The sequence below is a fragment of the Diceros bicornis genome, chromosome 12, assembly GCF_020826845.1.
Source record: "Diceros bicornis minor isolate mBicDic1 chromosome 12, mDicBic1.mat.cur, whole genome shotgun sequence".
In the NCBI taxonomy this organism is placed as follows: domain Eukaryota; kingdom Metazoa; phylum Chordata; class Mammalia; order Perissodactyla; family Rhinocerotidae; genus Diceros; species Diceros bicornis.
Window position 1 is genome coordinate 14,739,798 of NC_080751.1, and position 26,549 is coordinate 14,766,346.

General features: G+C 43.8%; 2 protein-coding genes across 6 annotated transcripts in view; one reads left to right on the forward strand and one right to left on the reverse strand.

Moving 5' to 3' along the window:
- Nucleotides 1-7,782, forward strand: part of SLC4A5 (solute carrier family 4 member 5) — a 104,883-nt gene extending 97,101 nt beyond the window's left edge. Inside the window, exons 24-27 of the mRNA XM_058550909.1 lie at nt 2,176-2,244; nt 2,902-3,075; nt 5,511-5,666; nt 7,252-7,782. Coding sequence (XP_058406892.1) covers nt 2,176-2,244; nt 2,902-3,075; nt 5,511-5,666; nt 7,252-7,344 — 492 coding nt within the window. The 3' untranslated portion in view covers nt 7,345-7,782. The remainder of the gene's footprint in view (nt 1-2,175; nt 2,245-2,901; nt 3,076-5,510; nt 5,667-7,251) is intronic.
- The window catches only part of MTHFD2 (methylenetetrahydrofolate dehydrogenase (NADP+ dependent) 2, methenyltetrahydrofolate cyclohydrolase), a 50,409-nt gene continuing 25,095 nt past the window's right edge, over nt 1,236-26,549 (reverse strand). The window contains exons 2-10 of one of the 5 annotated variants that reach the window (XR_009221650.1): nt 19,668-19,852; nt 18,385-18,507; nt 17,824-17,976; nt 17,323-17,430; nt 16,354-16,446; nt 15,831-15,956; nt 6,573-6,760; nt 2,899-5,572; nt 1,236-1,401 (exon numbers count right to left, since the gene is read on the reverse strand). Coding sequence is in view for 4 of the 5 variants with exons in the window: in XM_058550908.1 (XP_058406891.1) it covers nt 14,652-14,815; nt 15,831-15,956; nt 16,354-16,446; nt 17,323-17,430; nt 17,824-17,976; nt 18,385-18,507; nt 19,668-19,852; nt 24,602-24,702 (1,053 nt within the window). In the remaining variant the exon portion in view is untranslated. Of the gene's footprint in view, nt 1,402-2,898; nt 5,573-5,609; nt 6,761-13,631; nt 14,816-15,830; nt 15,957-16,353; nt 16,447-17,322; nt 17,431-17,823; nt 17,977-18,384; nt 18,508-19,667; nt 19,853-24,601; nt 24,724-26,549 lie in introns of those variants that run through there. The other 4 variants (XM_058550908.1, XM_058550906.1, XM_058550905.1 and 1 more) reach the window with 4 other exon arrangements.

Genomic DNA, 26,549 nt, shown 5'->3' on the forward strand with positions numbered 1-26,549 from the left:
GTTTTTGTACCAGTTCCTCCAGTAGAGTTCTGTTCCAGGGCTTCTCAAATTTTAATGTGTATAAAAATCACCTGGGAATCTTGTTAACTGAAGATACTGATTCAGTAGGACTGGGTAGGGCTCAAAATTCTGCATTCTTAACAAACTCACAAGTGATGCCGGTGATGCTGGTCCAGCGACCACACTTCGAGCAGCAAGGAACAAAATCCCACCCCCTTGTATCAATGGATGGTTGAACCAATATTAGACAGTGGTGTTTATTGTTAGAGGATCACTGATAATCTTCAGTCCTTCCATCACCAGTTTGCAAATCTTTGGTTATCCTGCCAAATGAGGGCACTGGGGGACGAAGTGGGCATGTATGTGATAGGCAGCATAAATGACTTACACACTCAGCTCTGCAGATTCTCAGTCCATCCCAAGCCCCGAAGGTTTTTTCTTTTGTTTCCTTTGTTGCTCGTATCTTGCCACAGCTCGTCAGGACTGTGGATTTCTGCATTCTGCCTCAAAGGAACTCTTGACCATGTCAGAAGCTCCCGCTCTGGGCTCCATGTTGTTCTCACAGTCTCAGCCTCAAATTATATAGGAAGGCCGTGGTGTCCCTACGTCTATGGGACCGTGGTCGTTGTTGACTGCTTAACAGGTGGTATAAAGCTGATACTAGAGGCAACTTTTTGCCACTTTACTGTGTCATTAATATTTGAAAAGGGTCTTTCCCTGGGGATCCAAGGAAGATTTGTGCTGGTTTATCTAGAATTTGAGATCACAGCCCCATCACTGGTCAGAGTGTGATGTCATGGGCCTCTGGGATTTTCTGAGAAAGCTCCTTGAGCCTGTAAATGACAGGACTGGAGACAATTTCCTAGGCTTGATAATGAGGTGACTTGAATATCAGTCACTGGTAACTAAAATTAGCTAAGATTTAGCCCAGTTCTCCTGGTTGATATGGTTTTCACACTCATTAGAACGAAAGGGAAGTTTTAAGCTATCTTAAATTTGTGTTATTACCTATAATAGCTAAGTCTTTTATTTAAGATTTTATTTCTCTCTCAATTGCTCCCACCCTTTCAGAACGATTTTATCTTGTTTCATAATCAGGCAAAAATCTCGTAAGTCATGTACAAATGGAATGACACAATGACCCCGTATTTCCTTTCTTTAAGTTCCAATGTCTTGGATTGAGGTTTACAGCACATGGGTCCAAATCATGCTTTGTGTTAAAAAAATGAACACAGTCTAATTTATTTTAAAAAAGAGGTTATTTATTGGTTGGATTTATTGACATTCTTCAATGGCGTCTAAAAGTTGGGCAGAGTACTTTGTGTTCTCCCAAGACTTCCAGCACGACAGCCCTGGGAGCGAGGCAGGGCAGCCTTGTTCACAGTGTGACCCGCAGGTCAGCTAAAGGGGAGGATGAAAGAAGCAGAAACGTAGCTTAGACGACAAAGGAGAACTACCTCGAAAGGCTTCTAAAGAGTCATAATGATGATTGCAAAACAGTGTGGATGATCCAATCCCATTTTTGAAAAAGCAAACACACTACCTGTTAGCGTGATGGAAAGGAAAGATACCCACCAGACCATTAGTGGTTAGTTGGCAATTAATGGTGGTTAGTTTATACACTTCAGTTTTCCTTCTTTTTATCTGATTGTGTACGAGGCATGATTGTTGTTAATCAGCAAGTACTCCCGGCTGATGTAAGTCAGCTCACTAAAAGTCCTCAGCCCCTGCGAGCTGAGCCATGCAGCTTTGGGGGGCCCTCAGCTGGGGCTGGAGGTGGGAAAGGGCTGGCAGGAATGAGCAGGTAGAAGTCTGTGGAGCTTTGCCATGTTCCAGAAAGTATGTCTTCAGCTAGACCACTTGGCTTCTGCAGGGCCAGAAGGGGCTACCAGGCTGGGAGAGCAGCTTCACGCTGGGCTAGCCACCCAGCTAGAGAAGGGGGCAGGAGAGCCCCAGTGACCTTCATCTCCCACCCTGCTGGCACACTGGCTCCAGATCTGCTCTCAGACCCTCAGTTCCTCCAAGCATCCAGCTCCTTTACCACTTGGGGACAGCTGAGGCAGGCCAGGCTGCCTCTGTGACTTGGCAGACACTGTCATCCAGAGCAGGGCGGCCAACAGCCTGCCAATGCCAGAGCCTAGTCCAAAGTTCTGCTTCCCTCTCTTCTCATTTCAGTACATCCCCCTGCCAGTGCTGTATGGAGTCTTCCTCTACATGGGCGTGGCTTCCCTGAATGGCATCCAGGTAAGGCTCTCCCCTCCCCAGGCTGATCTGGTGGGGGTCAGGGCTCCACGTCTGGCTCCATGTCACCAAGACCCCAAGTGCTTGCTCTCCCAGGTCAGTGAAAGAATAGTAGTAACAATGATACTACCGTTTACTATGTGCCAAGTAAAATAACTACTAGGTGCTTTATAGGTGTTATATAATTTAATCTATATAGCTAAGTCCTCTGATACCCATTTTAAAGATGAGGAAACAGGCTCAAAATTCAAAATCCACATCAGGCTGACTCCAGTGAGCATTTCACTACATCTCTCCCTTTTCTAAGGCAACTCTCTCAGAAGAAAACATTTTGTTTTGTTTTGTTCTTTATTTACCACGATACACCAGATGGCTTGGGTAGTTTGTGTTGCACTCAAGTTGCATTTTCCTTGAATGTGGACAGTGTTCATTAGGAGCCAGCTCCAGGGCTGTCCCCTTCACCCAGGGCTCAGGCCCCCTCCCCTCAGATATTCCTGGATGTCCTCCTAGACCTCTAGTCCCCCTCCTGTGCGTCCTAAAGGCTGGATCAGGGGCTCCCCTCTATGGGACCCCGCTGGGGTACCCGCTCCCTGTCCCAAGTGCCCCGCAGGGCCACCCTGGTCCCCACAGCCTGGCTGAGCTTTGTGCTGTCCTCACCAGTTCTGGGATCGCTGCAAGCTCTTCCTGATGCCGGCCAAGCACCAGCCAGACCACGCCTTCCTGCGGCACGTGCCGCTGCGCCGGATCCACCTCTTCACCCTGGTGCAGATACTCTGCCTGGCGGTGCTCTGGATCCTCAAGTCCACCGTGGCCGCCATCATCTTCCCCGTCATGGTAAGGTGGGCGCGGGCTCCCCCTCCTGCTGGCTGGATGAGGCCTAGGCAGGTGTCCACTGGGAGGTCCGCCCTTGCCTTCTCCTCCCAGATGGCCTGACTCTCTCGCGGTCACAGAGGCAGGCACAGACCAAGATTCAGGTTGTGAGCCCAGGCCAGGTGGAGCAGGGGAAATGGAGAGGAGGGAGGGGGAAGAATGTGTGTGGTGGGCAGGTGCAGCGGTGACAGCCCGCACGCCCAGCCGCACCCAGCTCAGGTTGGGGCAGCTCAGCGAGAACATGGAAGCCACACACCCTCCTGGCTCTGGGGCGGGGTGGGGGAGCTGGGCAAATTCCACAAGGAGACTGTGTTGCCCACTGCCAGAATTCAAACCAAGCGCAGAACTAGGTCATTACTAACTATAAATCTTTTCACCATTCAAAATAACTGAATTTGAAAAGATAAATGGGGGCAGTGGGGAGAGAACTAGAATCAGAGATTAAGAACTGCAAAGTCCAATGTCATTAAGGTGACATTTGGTGAAGCTGGGGAAAATATATGGCAGTTCTTTGACTATTTTTGAAATTTTATGTAAGTTTGAAATTATTGCAAAATAAAAACTGAAAAGAAGAAAAGCCAACATGTTGCATCTGGCCCTTGATGACCCCAGCAGAGGGAACTGGCCCCAGGCCCTGCTGGGGGTGTGGCAGAGGGGACTGGAGCCTGTGGGCTAATGCTTGGGGAAAGGCCTGGGGGGACCCCAAGCCTGCAGGGCTGGATTAGGGGCCAAAGTGAGGACAGGGAGGTAGGGCTTGAAATGTGCCCTCTTGGGAGGGCTCGAAGTCACTGATTCTTGACCCTGGCTGCTCATTAGAGTCACTTGGGAGCTTTTTAAAATTACATGTGCCCAGGCCTCACCCCAGATCAATTAAATCAGAATCTCCTGGAGAAACCCAGGCATTGGTATTTGCAGTACATCTACAGGTGAGCACATATGTGCGGCCAAGCTTGAGAACCACCATTCCAGGGAAAGGGAAATGGACCCACCCAGCAGTGCCCTCATGGGGCTCAGAGGTGAAAGGACAGTAATAGGTGCCATTAAAAAGCCTGTACTAGGGCTGGCCCCGTGGCCTAGTGGTTAAGTTCAGTGCGCTCTGCTTCAGCAGCCCAGGTTCGGTTCCCAGGCACGGACCTATACCACTCGTCAGTGAGCATGCTGCGGTGGCGACCCACATACAAAATAGAGGAAGACTGACACAGGTATTAGCTCAGGGCAAATCTTCCTCAGTGGAAAAAAAAAAAAAGCCTGTACTGAGTGCTGTTGCATTGGGTCCACACCAGCCCTGAAGTACACTAGTAACCCCATCTTACAGATGAGAAGACTGAGGGTCAGAGAGCATGTGTAAGGGACTCAAGTCACACAACCAGGAAGGAGCAGAGCCAAGATCCAGACCCTCCCCTATTGCTTTTTTTTTTTTTTTTGATTTACATGCAGTAAAATTCATTCTGTGGTTCTAAGTCATGACAAATGCAGAGGAGTGATTCCACCATCATAGTCATGATACAGGACATCACCCCTGAAACTCCCTCGTGGTGTCCCTCTGTAGACAACCCCTGTCCCCAGCACCCACTAATCTGTTTTCAGAGCCAGGAATTTTAAAGCCCAGGTCTGTCCAACTCCTGAGCGCTGCTTGTAGTGTCAAGACGCAGTGTCAGCGAGGGACCAGTGTTTATCCAGCTGGCGGTCTTCTCCCTGACCTCATTTAGTGGCCAGCTCTTGGTGGGGAAAGGACAATATTTATCACTAGCTACCCTGGACCCATGAGTTTATTAAAAGGACAGTGTTTAATCTTCCCCAAAGAGCACATGTTTTTCCCTTTGTTTATCCTGAACACAACCAAATTTTCTAGACTTTCCTTTAGAAATTCCAGATATCCCGGTATACTTTATTCAGTTTTTGTTAGCAGAAGGATTGGCAGCTCTCAGAAATGGGGGCAGACGGGGAGTTGGTCTCAGAGTGTGATCCCCAAACCAGCAGCATCAACGTCTCCTGGGAAACTTGTTAGAGATGCAGGTTCTCAGGCCCACCCCAGACCTGCTGAATCAGAAACTCAGCCAGCACCCTGCAGTGTATTAACAGCCCACTAAGCTCAAGTTTGAGAACCACTGATTTAAAGAATGACTGTAGTTCTCCAGCCATGATCTCCATCTGGCTCCCCGCCTCAGCTCTTGCAGGCTCTGAACGTCTGAGTCACTGGTAGGCATTGTCCCTCGACTGAGGAAAGGCCAGACGAGAAGAGCCAAAGTGGGTAGGAGGTAGATACTGGTTTGTGGGAGCTTTGAGATGGCTTCAGAGACACTGACCAGGAAAAGTCCCTAAACACAGCTGACTGAGAGAGAAAAACTGCCTGAGTTTGGGGCCTTGAGCCCAGGGTTTTCTCTGAACTCGCACCACAGATCCTGGGCCTCATCATCGTCCGAAGGCTGCTGGACCTCATCTTCTCTCAGCATGATCTGGCCTGGATTGACAACATCCTCCCAGAGAAGGAGAAAAAGGAGACAGATAAGAAGAAGAAGAGAAGGAAAGGGGCCCATGAGGACAGTGACGAAGAGGTGGGGAGGACGTGAGGCCTGGGCTAAGGGGAGAGATCAAGAGACCCTCCCTCCACTTCTGCCAGGGCCAGGGAGGGGGTGGCTCCTCAGGTGGCCGGCTCCAGGATGAGCTGAGGCTTCTCCTGGTCTTGCGCTGGGGTGCTGAAAGCTCGTCTGTTTAAGTGAATATCCTCAGGGTGGGCCAGAGGGAATGAGCCCCCCACCCAGGGAAAGGTTGGTTGGCCACACCCGCTCTTTCCCATTCTTGTGGGCTCTCAGGGACATTATTAACAGCAGTGCAGGGCCCTGAGGGAACAGGAAAGAAGACTCGGCTCCATCGTGGAAGAGGTTTGCAGGAGGACTGACCTCCAAGGAATGGAGCAGGCCCGGGGGGGAGGGGTCTGATGGAAGCTCATTAGTAGACTAGACTGCTGGACCGGTGGGAGGATGGGGACAAGGTTTGCTTGGGCCTGCCCTAGGGTACTGGGAAGGAAGAGGCACATGTCCTCCTGAAAGGAGAGTGGCTACATTCCCCAGGTGTCGGGACCACTGGGTTGCCTCATCTACCCCTCTCTTCTTCCATGCTTCCTCCCCATTTCACCCCCAAACACTCAGGGAGTCAAGAGACAAGAAGCCAGTCCAGAACTTATAGGTAAATCAAAAAATGTTAGGCAGAAAGATTGTCTATTTCAAGTGATCATTACAGATGATGAAACTGTCCCCCAAAAGGGAAGTGACTCACCCAAGATAGACATATAAATGTCTAAGACGGAATTAAGAAAACCGTTCCTAACTTTGAATCTGATCATTTCCCATGTAATAAGCTGCCCCTGCCATCTCCTAACACCGTGCCTGGTCCCATTCTCCCCATTTGACCCGAACCCACATTCCTGCATCATTCTTGAACTGTTCTCCTAGTGATCTCACCTTTTGTAGATGAAAGCTGTTCAGAGGCAGATCCATGTGACTGGTGGCAATTAAACTATCTTCTTATGGTAGTGACAGACCATAACTCCCCTGGTCCCTAATTACTGTCCTCCTCCAGGAAGGGAAGCAGCCCAGCACTCATTCACGTGTTTTTCGTTGATGATTTAGATGATTTGCAAAGGTAGGTTCTGAGAACAAAGAAACTGAGAGTCTAAGTGCTTTTTAAAGACAAATACAGACTCTTTAATTGATTCATTCAATAAATATTTGAGTGGCTACCACGTGCCAGGAACTATTCTAGGGCTGGGAAAAAGCGTCTCTGGATATGATATATTCAATGGGAAAACAGGATTCAATTTACACAAATTCATTTTGCACACGTCATTACAGTAACGCAACTACTGTGTGAGGTTCCCTCCCAAGTGACTGGTTACCATGTCAGTGGAAGCTGTTCTGATGAGTGATGTTCCTGGAGGAGTTCCGTCCCATCCAGGACAGCAGGCTAATTGTATGATGCCCCTCATGGGCCCCAGGGTATTTGCAGCACCCGTTTGTTTGGTCTGGATGTGAAGAGGATGGTAATTTGCACACTGTGCATGCTTGTATTTTCCACCTTGGCAAGAAAGCCAACGCTGTTGTATTGGTGTGTTTATCAGCTTTTCCCACTGTTTCTCTCCAGCCCCAGTTCCCTCCTCCCTCAGTTGTAAAGATTCCCATGGAAAGTGTCCAATCAGATCCCCAAAACAGTATCCACTGCATTGCCAGTAAGTAAAACACACGGTGTCTCTCCCTTCCTACTTACTACTAACTCTCTACCTCTTCCTTGAGGAACTTCCGTCTTTAACTTGGGGAATCTAATGGTCTTAGATGCTACAGGACTCCTGTGCTAGGCAGAGTTCAAAGAACTGGGCCATGAGAATTGGGACTCCAAGCAGATGGAAACCCCAAATCAAACCCTGCAGACTCCAGTGGTGAATCTCCATTTTAGTTTAGGCAAAACTCCTCCTTCCTTCCTTTCCCCTGGTGCCCCTAGATGGCCGTGGCACCACCTGGCCCTCTCTTGCATTGTTTCAGACCACATTGATCCAAACATGACTCGCTGAGCCTCCATGTTTTCCATTGGCTGTTGAAACAATTGAAAGCTGAAATCCAAGCTGAGTTGTCCCCTTTAGAGAAGTAGCATAGTATTTGCATTATAAATTAGTCAGAAGTGAAGGTGCCAGTGGTCGGGCTGTGGTTCTGTATGAATCACAAACTGAATCCACCTGCTGAAAGGGAGCTGCCTGGGAGGGACCAGGCATTGCTTATGAAGATCCAGGGGGATTCTGTTGCTGCCTTTACCCCTCCCAGCCTCAGCTCTCTGTTGGTGGACAGTCCTGTCTTCAAGTCAACACAGCCTGTCCTGGGAATAGTCTGAAAGATCCCAACTTGAGTCCCGACACCGGTGCTCTAATATAGGGCTTGCCACTTTCCTCAAAGACCCAGATTAGGGATCCTGCCAGCTCCCTCAAGGGCCCTTGAAGAGCTTCCCATTACCCTCACTATCAGAAGTACTTTTTCCTTTTGAGTTTCTCACTCTCCCTCCCCCTTCCCATTTGTATCCTTCCATCATCCTTTCTCTCTTCCCTGGTCCTCTCCTTGCCTCCACCCACGTGACCTGGCTAAGAGCTCTCCAGGTAAAGGAATAACGGAACCAGAAGCCATCCATCCCTGTGAGGCCCCTGTATTCCTCATGTACGATATTGGCTATGGGATTAGAGAACGGAAAGGAGAAGAAATGGGTGAGGGAAGCACTGGAGAAAGAGTAAATTCTCCAGAATAGTCCTCAAACCTGCTCCACATCTGACATTTTAATTTTGCTTCCAGGAAAAAGATCTTCCAGTTGGAGTTACTCATTCTGATTCTTCCTTCAGTGACTCTGACCTCGATCGAAGGTAATGGCCATGAGGTGAACTCCCTGGGTGTTAGATAAGAGACTGAGCAATGGTTGGGAGGGTTGAGGGACTAGGTTTTCCAGGCTAGCCAGTATCTCAGTACAAGGCCTTTGCTCGTCCAGCAGGAGACAAAGGCACAGACTGATTACTGTCAAGTAACATACCTGTCCTCGTACTGACATAATAACATTATAACACACAAAGGTATTCAATTTTAGAAAAGGAAATTATTACAAAATCCTAAGTAGAATGAAAATTGAAAGTAAATATTTTTAAAAAAGAAAACAACCTGAGAGAAAAACTAGACATGACTTAAGTATATATTACTGAAAGCCAGGATAAAGGAACTCTAAGGATCAGAACACCAGGTACTCTAATACTCTGTGGGATAAAATAACAGCATGGTTAATTAGCAAAGGTCAGGAAGGGTATCAAGGAGAGCTAACTAAATATCAAAGATTAAGTGGAGATACGAAAAGGCAAGAAAGGTTCAAGGCCCAGGGTCCAGGATCCCGCAGGCCAACAATGATTCCTTGGTGTTCTTAATGAGGAGTCACCCGTGAAAAAAGTGGGACTACCTGATGTTTGAAAACAGAGGTGGGTCGGGGAGGGGCAGCTCAAAAATGGAAAAGAGGAGTTCAGAGGCAGGAAAGTCTGCCTCAGTTATTCCCAGGGAGGATGGTCAAGGCAGTCCCACTCCTACGCCACGCCCTAAACTGGACACGAATCACTGCACTAGGTCAAATAGAAAGAGCTCAGGCTATCCCAGGTCTAGAGGCAGATCAACTCCAGACTTAGATTTTAGGAAACGTGTACCAGATCTTCTGAGTTATGTCAAAGCTGTTATCACAGTGCCAGGATGAGAAGAGAGACTTATCACCAGCACAAGCCTCCCTAAGCAGAGGGCCCACGGCCACTCTAGCCCAGGAGTGTGACATGTCCCAGTTAGACGTCTCTGCCTGCATTGTCATCCCACTTTCCCAATCAGGGCTCCTATGCCCTTAGTGCCACTGATCTGTGTATATAAATATTTTAGGAAAAAAGCAGTCTGTTTGTCCTGATATATTTTCATTTTAAAATAGCCTACACTCAATTGAATCTCCATGTGCCCCAATTTGAGTCAGTGGAGAAAGAATTTGGAGCCGGATAAGGCGTTTCCAAAAACCTGTTAAATTACACGAAGCATGGGACACGGTTAGAAATGTAGAGAATTTGGTCACTGGCCACATTACCTCCCAGCTACACTGGTGGTTTGTACCAATTCTATGAAAGTAGATGGAAGCAGAGACCACTCAATAACAGGGTTCTGTTCCTGTGAAGAAAAAGGCTCAGCAACATGGTCTAGTTTAATGAAGATTAAGCATCTGTGATCTACTGGGCATGATACTGAATCCCTGGGGATACAGAAAGACAGGCATGTGGACAAAGACACACAGCACCATGTGCAGAGAACCGAGGCGCCACATAAGAGAAAGGACAGTGGTCTAAGGGAGGGATTTGTCTTATCTGGAAAGTCTGGGAACAATAAATAGGAGTCTGGATGGGGCAGTCAAACTAGAGGGCAACAGGAGTGCAAGCAGAGAAGGCCCTGCCTTACTAGGCTAAGGAGCTTGGAGTCTATCCTTTGAACAGTGGGGAACCAGTCAGATTTGTGATCCAGAAAGTTCACTTGGCAGCAATGTGACGAATATGTTGAAACAGGGCGAAACCAGTCAAGAGTACAGCCGAAGGCCAAGCAGGTAGGATACTGCTAGTTCCCATGATGTGTTAAGAGTTCAAAAGGAAGACAGAACTATTTGCATTACAGCCCTGCTCTGGGGGATAGCATTAAAAACACCTAACACTAAATACATCATGCTTCCCTTCTTTTTCTCGTTCAGCATCACCTTGCACTTCAAAATTTCCTGTCCCGCTTCACCTGCTTTCCACTGCCCGCAGAGCCCCGTGTTCATGGTGCCACAGGTGAAGATAGAGATGGAGTCAGACCGTGACTACACAGACACGGACAGATACAGAAGAGAAGCTGACGGCGAGACCATCCTGTAGGGGGACGCAGCTTCCCCCAGACAGGGCAGTGACAGCATGGTTTAAGTCTGCATTGTGAGCATCTGGGCCAAGACCCTTAACTTCTCTGAGGCTGTTTCCTTATTTACCAAACAGAGGGAGTCATTCCGCTTGATAGAAAACTGGAGATTGTTGATGAAAAAGTACTTATGTGCAAAGCTCTCCCCTGCCCTTTGTAGCTATGAAAATAACTAAAGATAAATGTTATACCTTATTTTAAAATGCAGTCCAGCATAGAAATTATAACATTTCTTTTGAAATGAAAAAAACGCTTGCCTCCCAAAACTGTAGCTAAGGGGCCAATAGTCAAATTTTTATTTAAAATAAATTATCAGTTAAGATTTTTTTAAAGGTTAGATTTTAAAGTATCTAGATGATCTTGAAAGAACTATTAAAATACTTGTACTTCAATAGACCAAGCTTGGAAAAGTTGTTTTACAGTTTTGCATGTTAAGAAATGCTTAGGGCTGGCCCGGTGGCTTAGCGGTTAACTGCGTGCGCTCCACTACTGGCGGCCCAGGTTCGGATCCTGGGCGTGCACCGACGCACCGCTTCTCCGGCCACGCTGAGGCCGCGTTGCACATACAGCAACTAGAAGGATGTGCAACTATGATATACAACTATCTACTGGGGCTTTGGGGAAAAAAAAAAAAAGGAGGAGGATTGGCAATAGATGTTAGCTCAGAGCCGGTCTTCCTCAGCAAAAAGACAAGGATTAGCATGGATGTTAGCTCAGGGCTGATCTTCCTCACAAAAAAAAAAAAAAAAAAAAAAAAAAAGAAATGCTTGAAAGGTCCTATCTTTCCTCTCCATCTCATTCAGTTTTCTAAGGGTCGTATGAAAAGTTTGAACCATTTGCATTATGAACCTTCTCCAGCACAGAATTGTGGCTAGGGCTTTCCTCGATTGAAAAGCCAGTTCCAAACGTCTGTTGACAGACCCAACACATCTGAGTGGATAAATATTTTTAAAATAAAATAGTTCTTGTTAAAGTGAAATCTCAAACCACATGTTAAATCGACAAAATGATCCTTTAAGTGAGTATCACTGGTTTTTCATGCCCAGAATCAAATTTCTTTATGCATTCGAGTCAGTCCTTCCTGCACGTTTTCGATGGCCTGATTCCTGAAGTCAAACTCCCCTTCACATGAACATTGTATGTTAGGCAGAGCTAACATCAGATTTTGGAAGAATATAACTTTGCATTAGACTAGTACTTTAAAGGAATGATTGGAAGCAAGTTGGGTAGATTAAAACTTGTCAATAATGCAGCAAACCCTTTCCTCTTCAAAATTAACATCAGTCTATCTATCTTCAATCCATGTTTAATAAATGCCAGCCATGTTTATTTAATACCTACTACGTATCTGAAGCCACAATGCATCTGACATTCACCTTCTCCACAACTATGGATTTGAATCTTGAGTAAATCACTTTACTCAAGATAACAAATGTAGGTGCTTCTACTTTAATTCCTTTCTATTTTTTAAAGACAGATGACACTCAATCATTAATCCCTTGAGTACCGGGATGGTTAATTGCCTCTGTGACCGCCCCCCTCCCCCGGCCTAGTCCAGTACCTGGTCCATAGAAAGTTCTCAATAAGTGTTTGTTTATTAAATTGCAGAGCTCCCTTCCAAGGGATACTGCCAAGAGGTAAAGCGCCAAACCTCTCTCACTTCTACTGAGTGCAGCAGAATTACTTAGCTGCTCAATAATCCAGAACCATCACCTGAGTTGATAAAGTCTTTGTCCTCATCTGCACCAATCCCGAGAGCTAACAATCCACCTTTAACATTTCAGTTGTAAAACTTGGCTCATTTCCAATAGCACTTTGTCCAAATTAAACTGTAGAAATGTTATGGAGTCAGGAGTAAATGCGCTGGATTAATCAAACAAACTGGAACACTATGATGTTAATTTTTGTTGTTGTTGTAAATTGATCACTGTAATTTTCACTTTATATGTCATTTATATTTTGTATATACATGAACATTTTGACAGCTTTTTTTCTTTTAAACTTTATTTATTTCCCCCCAAAGCCCCAGTAGATAGTTGTATGTCATAGTTGCACATCCCTCTAGTTGCTGTATGTGGGACTCGGCCTCAGCATGGCCGGAGAAACGGTGTGTAGGTGCGCGCCCGGGATCTGAACCCGGGCTGCCAGCAGCGGAGCGCGTGCACTTAACCGCTAAGCCACGGGGCCGGCCCTCGACAGCTTTTAACAGGTTGACATATTGTTACTTCTCCATGCAGTGAGTCAGTACTTTTTTCCACTTATACCTACAATTCAATACAACGTAATCCTGTCTGCTCATCTTGTTCCATGTTTAATAATTGAGGTGAGTCAGCAGGCATGGCTTATGGACGCGAGCTAGACCTCATTTACAAAAACATCTCCGGCAAATGATCATCTTTCACCTCCAGAAAACTATTAAAAGAATAAAGGCAGCTGGCAGAGGAACAAGGAGTAGGGCAGCTCCCATTGTTCTCCTTTCTCCTTCTGCCTCAAGCTGCCTGGAGCAGGAGGTGCTTCTGCCCGCCTAACGCCAAAATAGCCCGCCCTGGTGGAGGATACACAAGGCCTATCCTAGCCTCAAAATGTGCACAGCAAATACCCTCCAACCTGTCAAATCAAACACACACATGGAAAAAAAATTATATAGATGTATATATAGATATATATATATATAGAGAGAGAGAGAGCAAAAAAGAAAACTTGGCAAGCACGTCAAGAAGTCTTTTGTAATTTGAACAATGTGTAAATTGAACGCATGGCTTAGAAAATACTCAGAACAATTTAGAAAACACCAAGAACAAGACTAACCACTTAGATGAATCTGAAAGATTAAGCTCCTGGCTTGGCACAACCTGCTGAGATGTAAGACTAAAAGGATTAGGCTGGTTTCTTCACAGCTCTTTAAACCAGTTTGTTTAAGGCACAGGATTGGGTGTTACCAAATTTAGGAATATCCAGATGGATTACATCCAATGAGAAAAATCAACCACGGTTAAGTCACAACTAAGGCATAGCAGGAAGATACAGTATTTCAGAAACTCATTCCACACTAGTCAGAAGTGTTTTATTTAAAAAAACAAAACAAACTAAAAAACACTTTAATCAGAAAGTCTGATTAAATTCAATATTAACTCAAGCTCTCAAAAACCTAGCAAGGGAAAGCCAACAGGTGCGTCAGAGAAAAGCAGGCAGCTGCTGACAATTCTTTGGTGGAAAAGTAAGTTGCATACTTGTATCCAGGCTGCCCTAACGATTATCAAACCCACGTTTTTTTTTTCAAAAACAGGTTTCAAGATATATCAAAGAAACCATACAGACACTCCCAACAGTACAAAAATTGAACAATGAAGTTTAAGTATATAGGAAAAGCCAAGTATGACAAAACACACAAATAATTTATGAAATAAGCCTTTCAATCCTAGAAAACTAAAATGGGGAGACCTCATGAATGGTATAAAAGGAGGGCTAACAGCACCTGGAACAACCCTAAACATTGTCCCAGTGCCTGACTAAGCCACAAAATGACAGCTTAGGATACTATTAACATGTTGTTTTTCTTCTGGTTATCAGTCAATACATATATAAACTAGGGTGATTTTTTTCTACTCAATTACCATCATTTCTTCTCGTTTACCCTTCCTCTAATTTTCTCTGGCAACATTTTTCCTTTGGTCTGACCAGGTGAACTCAAAAGGTTTGGAACCTAAAATGAGCATCAACTCTTACTGGAATAGCACTTGGGAAATGCAATCCTAGAAAAGGCAAATTTTAACGCAAGTGGCTTGACAACGTGAAGCAGCCATTCTCAATGTGACGATGTCCCCTATGTTAAATGGCTTCTCGTGGCTAGATCACATGACCCAGCATGACACTGGTGTGCTCCCTGGTGAGGTACTGCAGAGTTATGTGCATAAACACCCATCCATTTAAGCTTTCAATAAATACAAAGCATCATTTTAAACCATTTCAGTAACATAAATAAAAAATACTGCATTTCTATTGGCCTGTGGTTGCCTCTTGAACTGGCTTGGAGTGCTGTTCATGACATAGAAGACACAACAGTTAATTAGTCGCCACTCCGAGCTCCTTAGACTTCAGTACTTCTCGCTCTTCAGGCCTCAGCACTTTTTTGGCAGCAATAATGGTATTTTTCATTAGCATCGCCACTGTCATGGGACCAACACCCCCAGGGACTGGAGTGATGTGACCAGCTTTCTTCCTGACTCCTGCACAGAAATATGACAGGCAGACCGCTTCAATTATGGCAAAGAAAATGTACATATTTTAACATATCATGGAAAAAGCATTCAAAGAAAAAGCAGTAATATACGTAAGCACCTTCATAAGTCTCAAACTCATTAAAAAAATCACATCTACATTACTCAAAAGAAAAGGTTTTTGAACATACCAATAAAATAATATGCACATGATAAGTAGTTGTTCAATCAATATTTATACACCTAAATAACCTACAATTTATCAAATTTTCCTCCATATTAAATCAACTTAAAAAGAAACATCTCAGTAGGTTAACTGTGTGGGAGGGGTAACTATAATATTAATAAGCATCACCTCAATTAATACCTGCCTACAACATTTTCTTCATTTTACTCTATTTATTTACTTCATTTATTTAACTGTACTGTTTGCCCAAAGCACTAAGCAAAGTAATTTTCTGGGAAGCGAGAAGTAAGGTTTTTTTAACCTAATCTTAAATGAAAAATCTGACTGCTTTAATAGAAACAGAAAGCTAGAAACAGGATTATCAGCACAAAATTCAGATAAACATGGTATCTTAAGTGAAAGGAGAAATTTACAGCCTGTTTCAAAATTTCAGGAAGATGGCTTTTCCTTGGACTGTTCTAACATTCCAAGTTTGTGGCCTTCTTTAACACTTCTGAGGAGACTCAAAGGTTCAGGGAAACCACTTTATTAAATTTTCAGACTTGTTACAAGTCATGAAGTTGTTCAACTATGAAATAATCCAAAGGAAAAAACAAACAGCTTCCTGAAAAGTTTATGTCTGCTCTCCATAATTTTATGATACAAAGACCTAAAATGATTCTAGTCTAGGCTATAATGTTTTTAAAGATTTCTCTTAATTCTTGTGGGATGCATTTTAAATGGTATTATCAGAGTAACGTAAGTTTAAAAGTTAAAGAAAAAGTAAATATCTGTCCAAAATGTCCATTAAAGGCAATATTTATTGATTTTATAGTTTTAAAACATTATACCATTTACCTTCAAAATCCACATCTCCAACCAACTTGGGTTTAGCAGTTATGGGATCTTGAATTCTATTTATTCCCACGTCAATGACTGCAGCTCCTTCCTTGATCATATCTGCTGTGATCAGATTGGGAATGCCTGGTAATGGAGGTATGAATGATCAATTTACTACGAAAGAAGATTCCACCTGTCAGACTTGTATCTACTTTCAATTGCAAGAGACTTGGAAGAACTAATTAGCTTGTTTTGTAAAAACCTATAAAAACTATTAACCAAGGAACCATTTCAACTTCACATAGTAAACAGAAATATTCCAAGGCTTTAGAAATAACATTCATCCATCAAGTCTATAACAGAATGCCAGAAACCAATATTCCAACCACAACTCTCTCCTCACCTTTGTAGGCAGTTCACAGTATCATTCTTAGGGGTAGGATGAACGGAATGGCAGTGAGGCAGGCAAATTCTAAGAGAAGCGGTCCATTCTCACCCTTCTGAGGTGATGTCCTTCTGTCCCCCTCCCAGGTGTTCTTACCTGCAGCGGAGACCACAATATCTGCAAGAATGGTATGTTTCTTCAGCTGCTCTTTGGGAGTGTATCGGTGAGATATTGTAACCGTGGCATCACCTAAAAGTTAAAAAATCGTATCTTGATCTCTGAATCAAAGCTGAATTGGATTAGGTCTCAACTAGTCAAACTATTGTAGGAATTCAACATCTCTGAAAAAATAATTGACTTAATTCATGTGCCATATTTTCTGGGCAGCTAACTGCCATTTACTCTTTAAAAATTAATACCCAATTTTTTTGTAACTTTTACCCATTGGTCCTAGCTCCACCCTTTGGAGTCATATATAATGAAATTTATTCCTTATACTATTTAACAGACTTTCAAGAATTTTACCTTTTCTAAGTAAAATATCACTAGAATTTCTCAAGGTTTTTTGAAAAAAAAAAAAAAGTGTGCTGAAAGATATGTGGAAATACACAGTCTTGCCATTATATCTGATATAATCATGTAAGGTCACATCACGATAATCACATGTGATAACTAATCTATGAGACTTTTCCTCAGACAAATTAACAGAACTCGACACAATGACACATTACAGTCATATCAGTTCAATCTTTTGCAATGGTCTAAGATTTTTTCTACCAAATGACACAGAACAGGATACTGACTTTGAATAAGACCTGCTTCTTACTCTAACTATCAACGCCATAACTGAAAATTTCTAATTGTCTACAACCACGTTTATACTCAAAACGCAAATTTACTTCTCAGGTATATCCATTTCTGAACTAGTTCCATAATAAATGAATTTAAGTAAACTCTCAGGTGACACTGAGTACAGCTTCTCCTACCAAGATTATTCCCCGAATATCTGTTCAAGTTACAACAAATACGAAGTTTAACAAAGTTAACACTTCCAAACATCCAAGGACAGTCTCTGAAGGTTCTCACATAAGGGAGAAGACCCTTCTCTGAAAGCAATTTCCTTACCTCCAGGACGTTCATGCGCCCCATCTGTGTGTAGTAACATTGCAATGGGCATTCCAACATTTTTTGATCTTCCAGCCACAACCACATTCTGCCCTAGGGTTGGAATGCCTATGAAAAAAAATATATATTTGCATTAAAAGCAGTGCCAGACTGTCTTAGAATGGGCACCAAACGAAAAGGAAGGCAGACGGCCTAGGATGTGAATCTAATTGTCATAATGAAGGAAGTCACTAAGCTTCAGTCAGTTGGACCTGTCACTTACTACTACAAAATGTTATATGAATGTGCACTATCACCACTATTAAAGCTTATATTTCCTTCACTGAGGTTTCTGTATTAAACAGCAAAAACAGTCACAGGCAACTGCTAAGAGAGGAAGGCTCTGAGGGACAGGACTAAAGGTCATGGGTAGGAGTTCCTGCTCTTTGCTACTGCATGAATTTTTAACATTTGCAAGTACTACTTTACTAACACAGACATACGACTATGGGATATACCTACCAGTTCGCTTAATTATTTCCCACACACCCCATGGGGTAGCCGGTAACATGGAACACTGGTCTAAACACATTCGCCCTACATTAATTACATGAAAGCCATCAACATCCTTGTCTGGAGAAACAGCATTGCAGATCTTTCTCTCATCAATGTGCTCTGGAAAAGAAATCAGGGCAGCAGCTTTAAGTCACTGCTGCGTAGTGAGCTCTGCTTGACTTCAGCTTATCTGGTTTGTCGCACAAACCCATTCCCCTTCTACAACCTGCCTCCACAATTTACGTCATCATCTGCACAGAAGGAACACACATCAAGCCAAACCAAACACCAATATCAAAGCCAATATCCTCTTGTACAGCTGCCTCCCTCCACTCTGCTTTGTATCAAGATCTCAATACCAAATCATGGAGTAATTGGTATTGAGTGGTCTGTCCCGTATCTAATCAAATACTCCTCTCTTGAGTTTACCTCCCCTTTAAGTCAAATCCACACGAGGGGCTGGGTATATACAGTAACCAAGCCTCTCCACTCCTCAGAAATCATTTTAAATGGTAGAGTCCAACTCACCTGGAAGAGGCAGCTGAACAAGGAGGCCGTCTACATTATCATCATTATTTAGGTTATTGATTAAATTCAACAGTTCTTCCTCTGAAATTGAAGCTGCTTTCACAATTGTCTCACTGTTGATTCCTATAAGAAAATTTTAAGGTTAAAAAAAATATTGAGGCATTTAATGAGCTCATTAAATGCTATGTTGCCTGCCACAGTCTTCTACCATAGAGGTTTTTTATTATCACACCTGCCCCGGTAGCTGAAAAGTTTGAATGGTTCACAAGGAACGTAAAAAAGTAACTTCACAAATATATACATGAGAGAATGCTAGCTTGACACTTTCTATACATTATTTTACGCAATCCTCATCAACTTCATTCTAAGGACAAGGAGACTCGAGGCTTAGCGAAATTGAAACATAAGCCAGCTAGTAATGAAGCCAATCTCTCCAGTCCCAAAGTCCCTGTTCTTTCCACTGCACCATCCTACCTCCCACTGTCTTAAAAAGCCATAGCTTGCTATTTTCTAGAGGTTCTAAAGATTTTTCAATGAAAATGACAAGAAGCCTCAATCCTCAGTGATAAAGAATACAGTGTTCTATTCAAGGGCTCACAGTGCAGTAACACTGCCCAGCCAGCCAGTGGTTTCACAGCCTTTCAGAAGGGCAGGGCACCCGGCCCTTAGACGACTGAGCCCCAGATGAGAGGGCAGAGGCCCAGCTGAGCCCACCCACCTCTAGTCTACCATCACACGGAGTCTGTGGTATAGCAAGATCTAGACCACAAACCTCCCATCACCCAGACCCCACGTCTTCTGCATTCAAAATCCAACCTCTTCTAAACTGTGTGATTTGATTGGCTTTGGAACCAAATGGTGGAGAAATCAAAAGCTATTTCCCAGAAGTCAGAGTCATTTCCTTCAAATCTATGACTGTGCTCTAGGCCACATCTCTGAGGTCTCCTCAATCAAATGCTCAAAAGTTCTGTCGGAGATTCTCATTGGTGCTCACGGAAAGCACATGTACACTGTGCTCAAGGTCAGCTGTCAAATATTAAGACTAAGGACAGAAATTAGCTTACATTCCAGAAGACACCGAGAATATCAACCATATTCCTTCTGTCCTAGTCCCCAGTAGAGACAGCCTAATATCTTTATGACAAAATTTTAGATACAGTCCAATCCCACTAGCTTCCTCTGCTTGGGTTTTCTAATCAGAAAAAGGAATAACGAATTACAAGGGGGTCTGCCTCAGCCAAGCCTCAATGTCACAGCAGTCGGGATCTGAGAGTGACACATACCCACATCTGCAGCTGCCTTGGTTTTGTTGAGGACATAGGAGTGACTTGCAGGATTCTCGCCGATCAGGACCACGCTCAGGTGGGGCCGTTTGTTGCCCGATGCCACCCACTCTTCAACCTCCTGCCGCACTTCCTGCTTGATCTGCTGGGCAAGTTTCCTTCCAGAAATGACAACAGCTTCATTTCTGCAGAAGGCAACAGAGTCACAAAACCAAACAGCTTAAAGTTTTGTGAACAGTAAAGATCAGACTACAAAAAAGTGTTATTAAATACCCAAAACTTCAAGTTTAGATTAAAATACATGGTGCCTAATCTAAGAGACAAAGGAAATCGGAAGGACAAGTTCAAAGTGGTAAGTCTGTGTCCAGCTCCATGTTTAGAAGGATCAAATTGATTGAAATAGTTACTATCATTGATCTGAAGCTCAGAGTGTTTAAATAACTGACGGCTAGTACTTGGCGAATCTGGGTTGCATGTCCAGCTCTGTCTGAATCCAGATTCTGGACTTCTAATGCTCTACAAACCCTGCCTCCTGATCACTGACAGACAGGCCAAAAAAAACCTCTCATTGTTTTATTTCACTCCTCACCATGAGGTTAAGTAGTCTTTCCTATATGCTTACATACCATTTGTAGTTTGTGTTTTGCCTGTGTTGTTAGCATCCAGTCATATGTTTCAAATCATTTCCCAGTTAGTCATTGGCTTTTAATTTTTATGATGCTTTAAAATATATAAATTATGTTATACAGTTAAACCAATAAACAATTGGTTTAACAGGTTAAACCTCAAGATGCCTACTGCTCCCCACAGCCTCTCTGGGGAAGACTCTCCTGGTAAGAATAAGGAAAGAGGGGGACTAGAGGAGGTTCCGTCTCAGAGGTGGCAGTGCTCTACCCCGGGACCCCACTGGCCTATCCACAGCTGACAGACCAGGAGTGAGGATCTGACTCAAGGACAACAGTCTCTAGGCAGGCCAGCAGTCGGCTCTAGACCAGTAAGAGCTTCTCTCCAAACCACATTCATACACTAGAACCACAAAGGACCTCTTCATGGGAGGAGCAGAAGACAGACAGAAAAAAGCTGAGACAGAGAGAATAGCAGTCACTTGCACGGTAGACAGAGTAAGGGATAAGAAAACTGCTGCTAGGGGTGGGACAATGAGAAAACTCAGAATCTAGAAGAACCTCCAGTTCCCAAAACCATGTTCAGATCTCCAAAAGGCTCTCTCTTCCCAATAAGAACTGGTTATGTAGCTCCTCCTGGGTTCCAGTGTGGAAGATTCCTGGTTTTCTTATTTCCACACATGTCCTTACAATTAAGTTCCCATCACTTAAGGTAGGACAAGTATCTGTTCCTTTAGCAAAGAGATCCCACTGAAAACAAGTCTTTCCCTTTAGGTTTCTGTCCTCAGTATCATGAGGAATGCTCCAATCTCAAGATCAATGAAACATACAATTGTTTGAAATATTGGAACAATTTCCCCTCATAGCACATATTTAATTCTCAGGGATAACATCAAGGTACTGGATATCTTGTATGGTCAGATATGATTCATTCTCAAGCCCACTGTTAATTCAAATGGAATTTTAAAGCTTTAACAGTCTTCAAGCCTCAATGCCTGCTTTTTATTTCCATTATGATTAATACCTACTTTAAACCAGATCTCAATGTCTTAGGTAGAATGTGGTAATTTTATACCCAAACCTTATATTAATCTGTATTTGCATCTTGGAAGGTATTAGGAAGACATCATAATTTTATAGCAAACCAAATATTTTCACCCAGATTTTAAATAATGTTACTAGCATAGCAAAAAATATATAATAGCATTTCATATATACCTATGGTATATTAAGGAATTGAAAACTTGTTAATATTTACAAACCCATTTCAGAATTAGAGTTGAAAGGGACTTCATTAAAGGGCTTTGCTGTTACAAATACCCCAGCAATATTCCTGATCTACATTACACACCAGTACCAGGAATATTTGCCCCAGGGCATAAATACATTCCTAATCGTGCAACACTATAGAGTGAAAGACTACTTACAAAGGGTTTAGGTCAGTCATTTATATTGAATGAAATAACATATATAAAGTGCCAGGCACATATATTCAATAAAAATTAATTTCTTACTCTCTTTTGTTTGATTTATACACACACATACATACATATATATTCTTAATATATGATAGATATATTTGTCTATTTATATACTCATAAGGATATACATATAAATATTCAGTGAGGAGGACTTACATTGCATTCATTAAAAAGTTTCTTTTGAAAGCAATAAACTTAGAGAAAATGGTAGCAGCACATTTGGGCTAAGAATGATATACTAAAGCTAAGGACACAGGGTTGTGGGAGAACCCAGTGTTCCAAGTCCCAAAGGCAGGTTCTGGATGTTATGCCAATTTTCTTAAAAAAAAAAAAAACTGTTAAAGAGTAACAAGAACCCAAACAAAGCCACAATGCAATGAACATCTTTCATAATATAACTGTTTTAGCCCTCTTCTACTTACCACAGAAAATGTGAAAAACAGTGCTATGAATGAGTTATTACTAAATTTCCCATCATCTTTTTTGCCAAAGGGCAGATAAAGTAACTGCTACCCCAAAATAAACAGAAATGTAGACTCAGCTCAGTCCCACAGGGAATCCCAAACTTATTAGCTAACATTTAGGAATTAAATGCTTTCACAGGTGTTTAGAAACACTTCCATTAAAATTATGAAACAACAGACTATAAAGAAGTCAAGAGGATTGTTCAAATAAAATTCAAAGCTAAAACTCCAAGTCAATAGCAACTTCACTTTCCCCCTAATTCAATAGCTTACAGTACTGAAATTTCCCATGAAAAATTAATATCAGGTGCATTTTACAATTCATGATCAGGTTATTTTGGAAAGAGTTCTGTCATCTACTAATTAATGGAACCAGTAATGAGTGAAGAAAGACACAAAGGGGATGAAACTAACATCTATTAAACACTAGATATTTTCGTGAGAGTTTTACATACATTATTCTCAGTTACTTGGGTACTATTATAATAACACTGTTATACAGAAAGGGAAACTGAGGACAGTAGAAACAAGAGTCAAATGCAAACCTCTGCCTCCAAAGTCCATTTTTCCCTATACCCCACAGTCTCCTAGACTATAGTAAGTACTATCTTTCTAACCATGAGTTTATGTTCCTGAAACCCTCACATCAACTCCCCTCCCCCCAAAAAAGGTAGACATGTGAACTCATATTTTTAAAAAGATATTATTCTTTCACATTTACCAGCCAGCAGTGATCAAAGCAATACAAGGGAACCAAACGTAGTATTGCCTTCAGAGATGCACAAGTCCACTTGCTCATTCTGAAAGGCAAGTGAAAGGAGGGCATTTGTTACTGGAGAGTGAGCAAGCTGGTCTGGTTCTTTAGGTAATGAATTAGAGGATCTTCATATATCTCTCTTCAATCATGAAAGCCACAGGCACATGTGGCCAGAACTCAGGAAGGGGGAAGAGAGAGAACAGATAGTAGCCAGAGACGGGAAAAGCAGGTCAGGGTCAGACCAAGAAAAGCCTTGAGTGTCCCCTCCCAAGTCTTCTTTCAAGAATGCATTAATTCACATTCTCTGCTCCACTAGCACCTTAGCAGTGTCTCTAACAGCATTTTTACACTGAGTGGAAATTACACACGTGTTCTGCCCCTCGACAGGTCTGTGAGTTCCACTAAGGAAATCATCTCTGAATTCGCACAGCCTAGCACAGTGCCTGGATAAAAGAGAGGGCTGCTATCACAAGGCTTAGGTATCTGGCAATGCCAAGTCTCTGATGAGAAACCTGGGTCATAGTGGTTTAAGTTCTGCGCACTCCACTTCGGCAGCCTGGGTTCACAGGTTCGGATCCCCAGCACAGACCTACACCACTTGTCCACCACGCTGTGCTGGTGACCCACATACAAAACAGAGGAAGATTGGTAACAGACATTAGCTCAGGGCAAATCTTCCTCTTTTTGCTAGTTCAAGCAAAAAAAGAGGAACACTGGCAACAGATGTTAACTCAGGGAGAATCTTCCTCAGCAAACCAAATAAATAAATAAGAAAGGAGAAACAGGGTGCACAGAGAGAAATCACAGCCCGCCCCCCCCGTCCCCCACCCTTCAACCTAAGCTTAAGAATGGGAATTTGAGGTCCAGAAAGATCAGGCAATACCTATTACCTCCCTATGGAAACGCAACTTCCCTTCTCCTCCCAGGTATTTATCACCTCAATTTACTCAGCCTGGCACTGACCGGCTCGGAGTGGGCTGCAGTTAAATCCCTGTAACACATTCATTCTCCCGAGAGGGCAAGGGGCCGCTAGAAGAGCAGCGCAAGCCACGCCCACCTGCCGGAGGAGGGAAGCGCCGGCAAGCCGCTCCGGGATTTCATCAGATTGCACCAACGCCCTCTGCCGCTAGGGTCCCAGGAAGGACGGCTCACTGAAGGCTGCTCCTTCAGAACCCTTCCCGGCGCTCGCCAAAGCGTCTCCTCTGCTTTCCCCAAGACGGCTCTCGGCAGCCGAGGGTGCCCGACAGGCTCTGGCTGGTTGCCTCCATACGCTCCCACGGAAGTCGGGGCGTCCCAGAGCCCGCTTGCGCCTTCGCTCCGCACTGTGGGCTCCGTCCCGCCGGCGGACTGGCTCCGAGACAGGGCGACGCCCCGAGCATGCGGGAGACCGGCTCCCTACGAAAGGGGGGCTCCCGGTACCAGCCCACCCCGCCCAGCGAGCGCCCAGGTCGCAGGCTGCGGCCGCGCTCGGCTGCCACGTCGCCCCACCACACCTCTCCCGGTGGCCACCACCGCTCGGAACGGAGATGCTCAGGAAGGATGTCCCTAGGCGCCCCGCCTTCAGTTCCCCTCAGCTTTCGGCGCTGACCCAGCTCCCCGACCCGCTTACCGAACTGTCGAGAGGTGGAAGGGGCGATGGCGGAGGCGGCAGCTCTGCGCGGGCCGGAGCAGCCGGTTGGCCAACGTGGACACGAACGAAACAGCAGCCATGGCCCGCGCCGGTATCCTCGCCGGGAGAGAAGCGCGCGCGCGGGTCGCGCAGTTATACCGAAGCCGCGAGGCAGGCCCCGCCTCCCGCCGGCACCCATTGGTCCTTGCCCAGTAAAGCCCTGCTTGTGATTGGAGCAAGAAGAGCCAGGAGCGAGGCCCTGGAGGGCGCGGCAGCCTCAGCAGCATACTGTGATTGGCTGAGGACGGCAAGCCCCTGCCAGACGCTGCCGGTGTCACGGAAGTCCGGCCAACTCGAGCGCGAGTTTGTTCATTCATTGCTTGAACAAATATATCTGAGCGCCTACTGTGTGCTAGGGACTGACTGTAAAGAGTGGACGAAAAGGCAGAATACCCACTAATAAATGTAGAAAAATGACAGCGTTAGAAAATAACTATTTGGCAAAAATGATTTTTTTAAAAAAATTGATTCAGAATCATCAATAGATGTCAAAACTACCGGGTGAAGTTGGATGAGGAACAAAATATTTACATATAAGGTTGCCAGATCTTGCAAATAAAAATACAAGACGCCCAATTAAACTTGAATTTTAGATAAATAATTTGGGAGGAGGGTCATACTTATACTAAAAAAGTATTTGTTGTTATCTGAAATTCAAATTAAACTGCGCTTCCTATATTTTATCTGGCAACCCTATTGGCATAGTCTCAAAGTATCTCTCCCACAAAATACCTATTAACGGCAAAGGAGGAAACGGTAAATTTACAGTGGAGAAACCTGACAGTCATCCCCTTAAACAAGTGATCAAAGTTACCACCACCAATAATGGGACAACACACCCATGTGCCCCCAGATATGCATTGAGGAGGACACATCACTTCATAGCTCTTAAGTCTGAAAATTGAATGAAGTGATTTTCCATTGAGTCCCCTGAAAAATGTTACAGATTTCTCATTTACACATTGAGAGGAGAGATTACAGACCTGGAGGAACGTTAAACAGTTCAGGAAAAAGCCATATTCCTGAAACTTTTGACTGTACTAGCAGATTGTAACCTAAACACAAAGAAATATCAGACAAGCCCCAAATGAGAGACATTCTACAAGAAAAGCAGCCTGTACTTTTCAAAAATGCCAGTCATGAAAGACAGAGGAGGAGGAACTGTTCTAGATTAAAGGAGTCTAGACATAACAATTTAATGCGTGATTACGAACCAAAACATTTTTTTCTTTCTTTTTCACTTTTCCTTTTTTCCCTTTATCTTTTTTGCTATAAAGGACATTATAGAACAATTGTCAAAATATTAATGAAGTCTGTAGATCAGCTAACAGTATGGTATCAATGTTAATTTCCTGATTTAGCTAATCATATTGTGGTTATGTAAAAGAATGTACTTGCTTTTAGAGATAAAAGAACATCATGTCTGCCACTTACTTTCAAATGGTTCAGAAAAAAAAATATATATATATATAACATAGCATAACATAATATAAATATTAGTTCGCTAGGGCTGCCGTAACAAAATACCACAGACTGGGTGGCTTAAACAACAGAAATTTTTTTTCTCCCAGTTCTGGAGGCTGTAAGTCCAAGTTTAAGGTGCCAGCAGGTTTGCTTTCTCTTGAGCCCTCTCTCCTTGACTTGCATATGGCTGCCCTCTCGCTGTCCTCACATGGCCTTTTCTCTGTGGTAGCACACCTCTGGTGTCTCGCACTGTGTCTTAATCTCCTCTTATAAGAACATCAGTCAGATTGGATTAGGACCCAGTCTAACCACTTCATTTTAACTTTATTACCTTTTTATTTATTTTTATTTTTTATTTTTTGTGAAGATCAGCCCTGAGCTAACATCCGTGCTAACCTCCTCTTTTTGCTGAGGAAGACCGGCT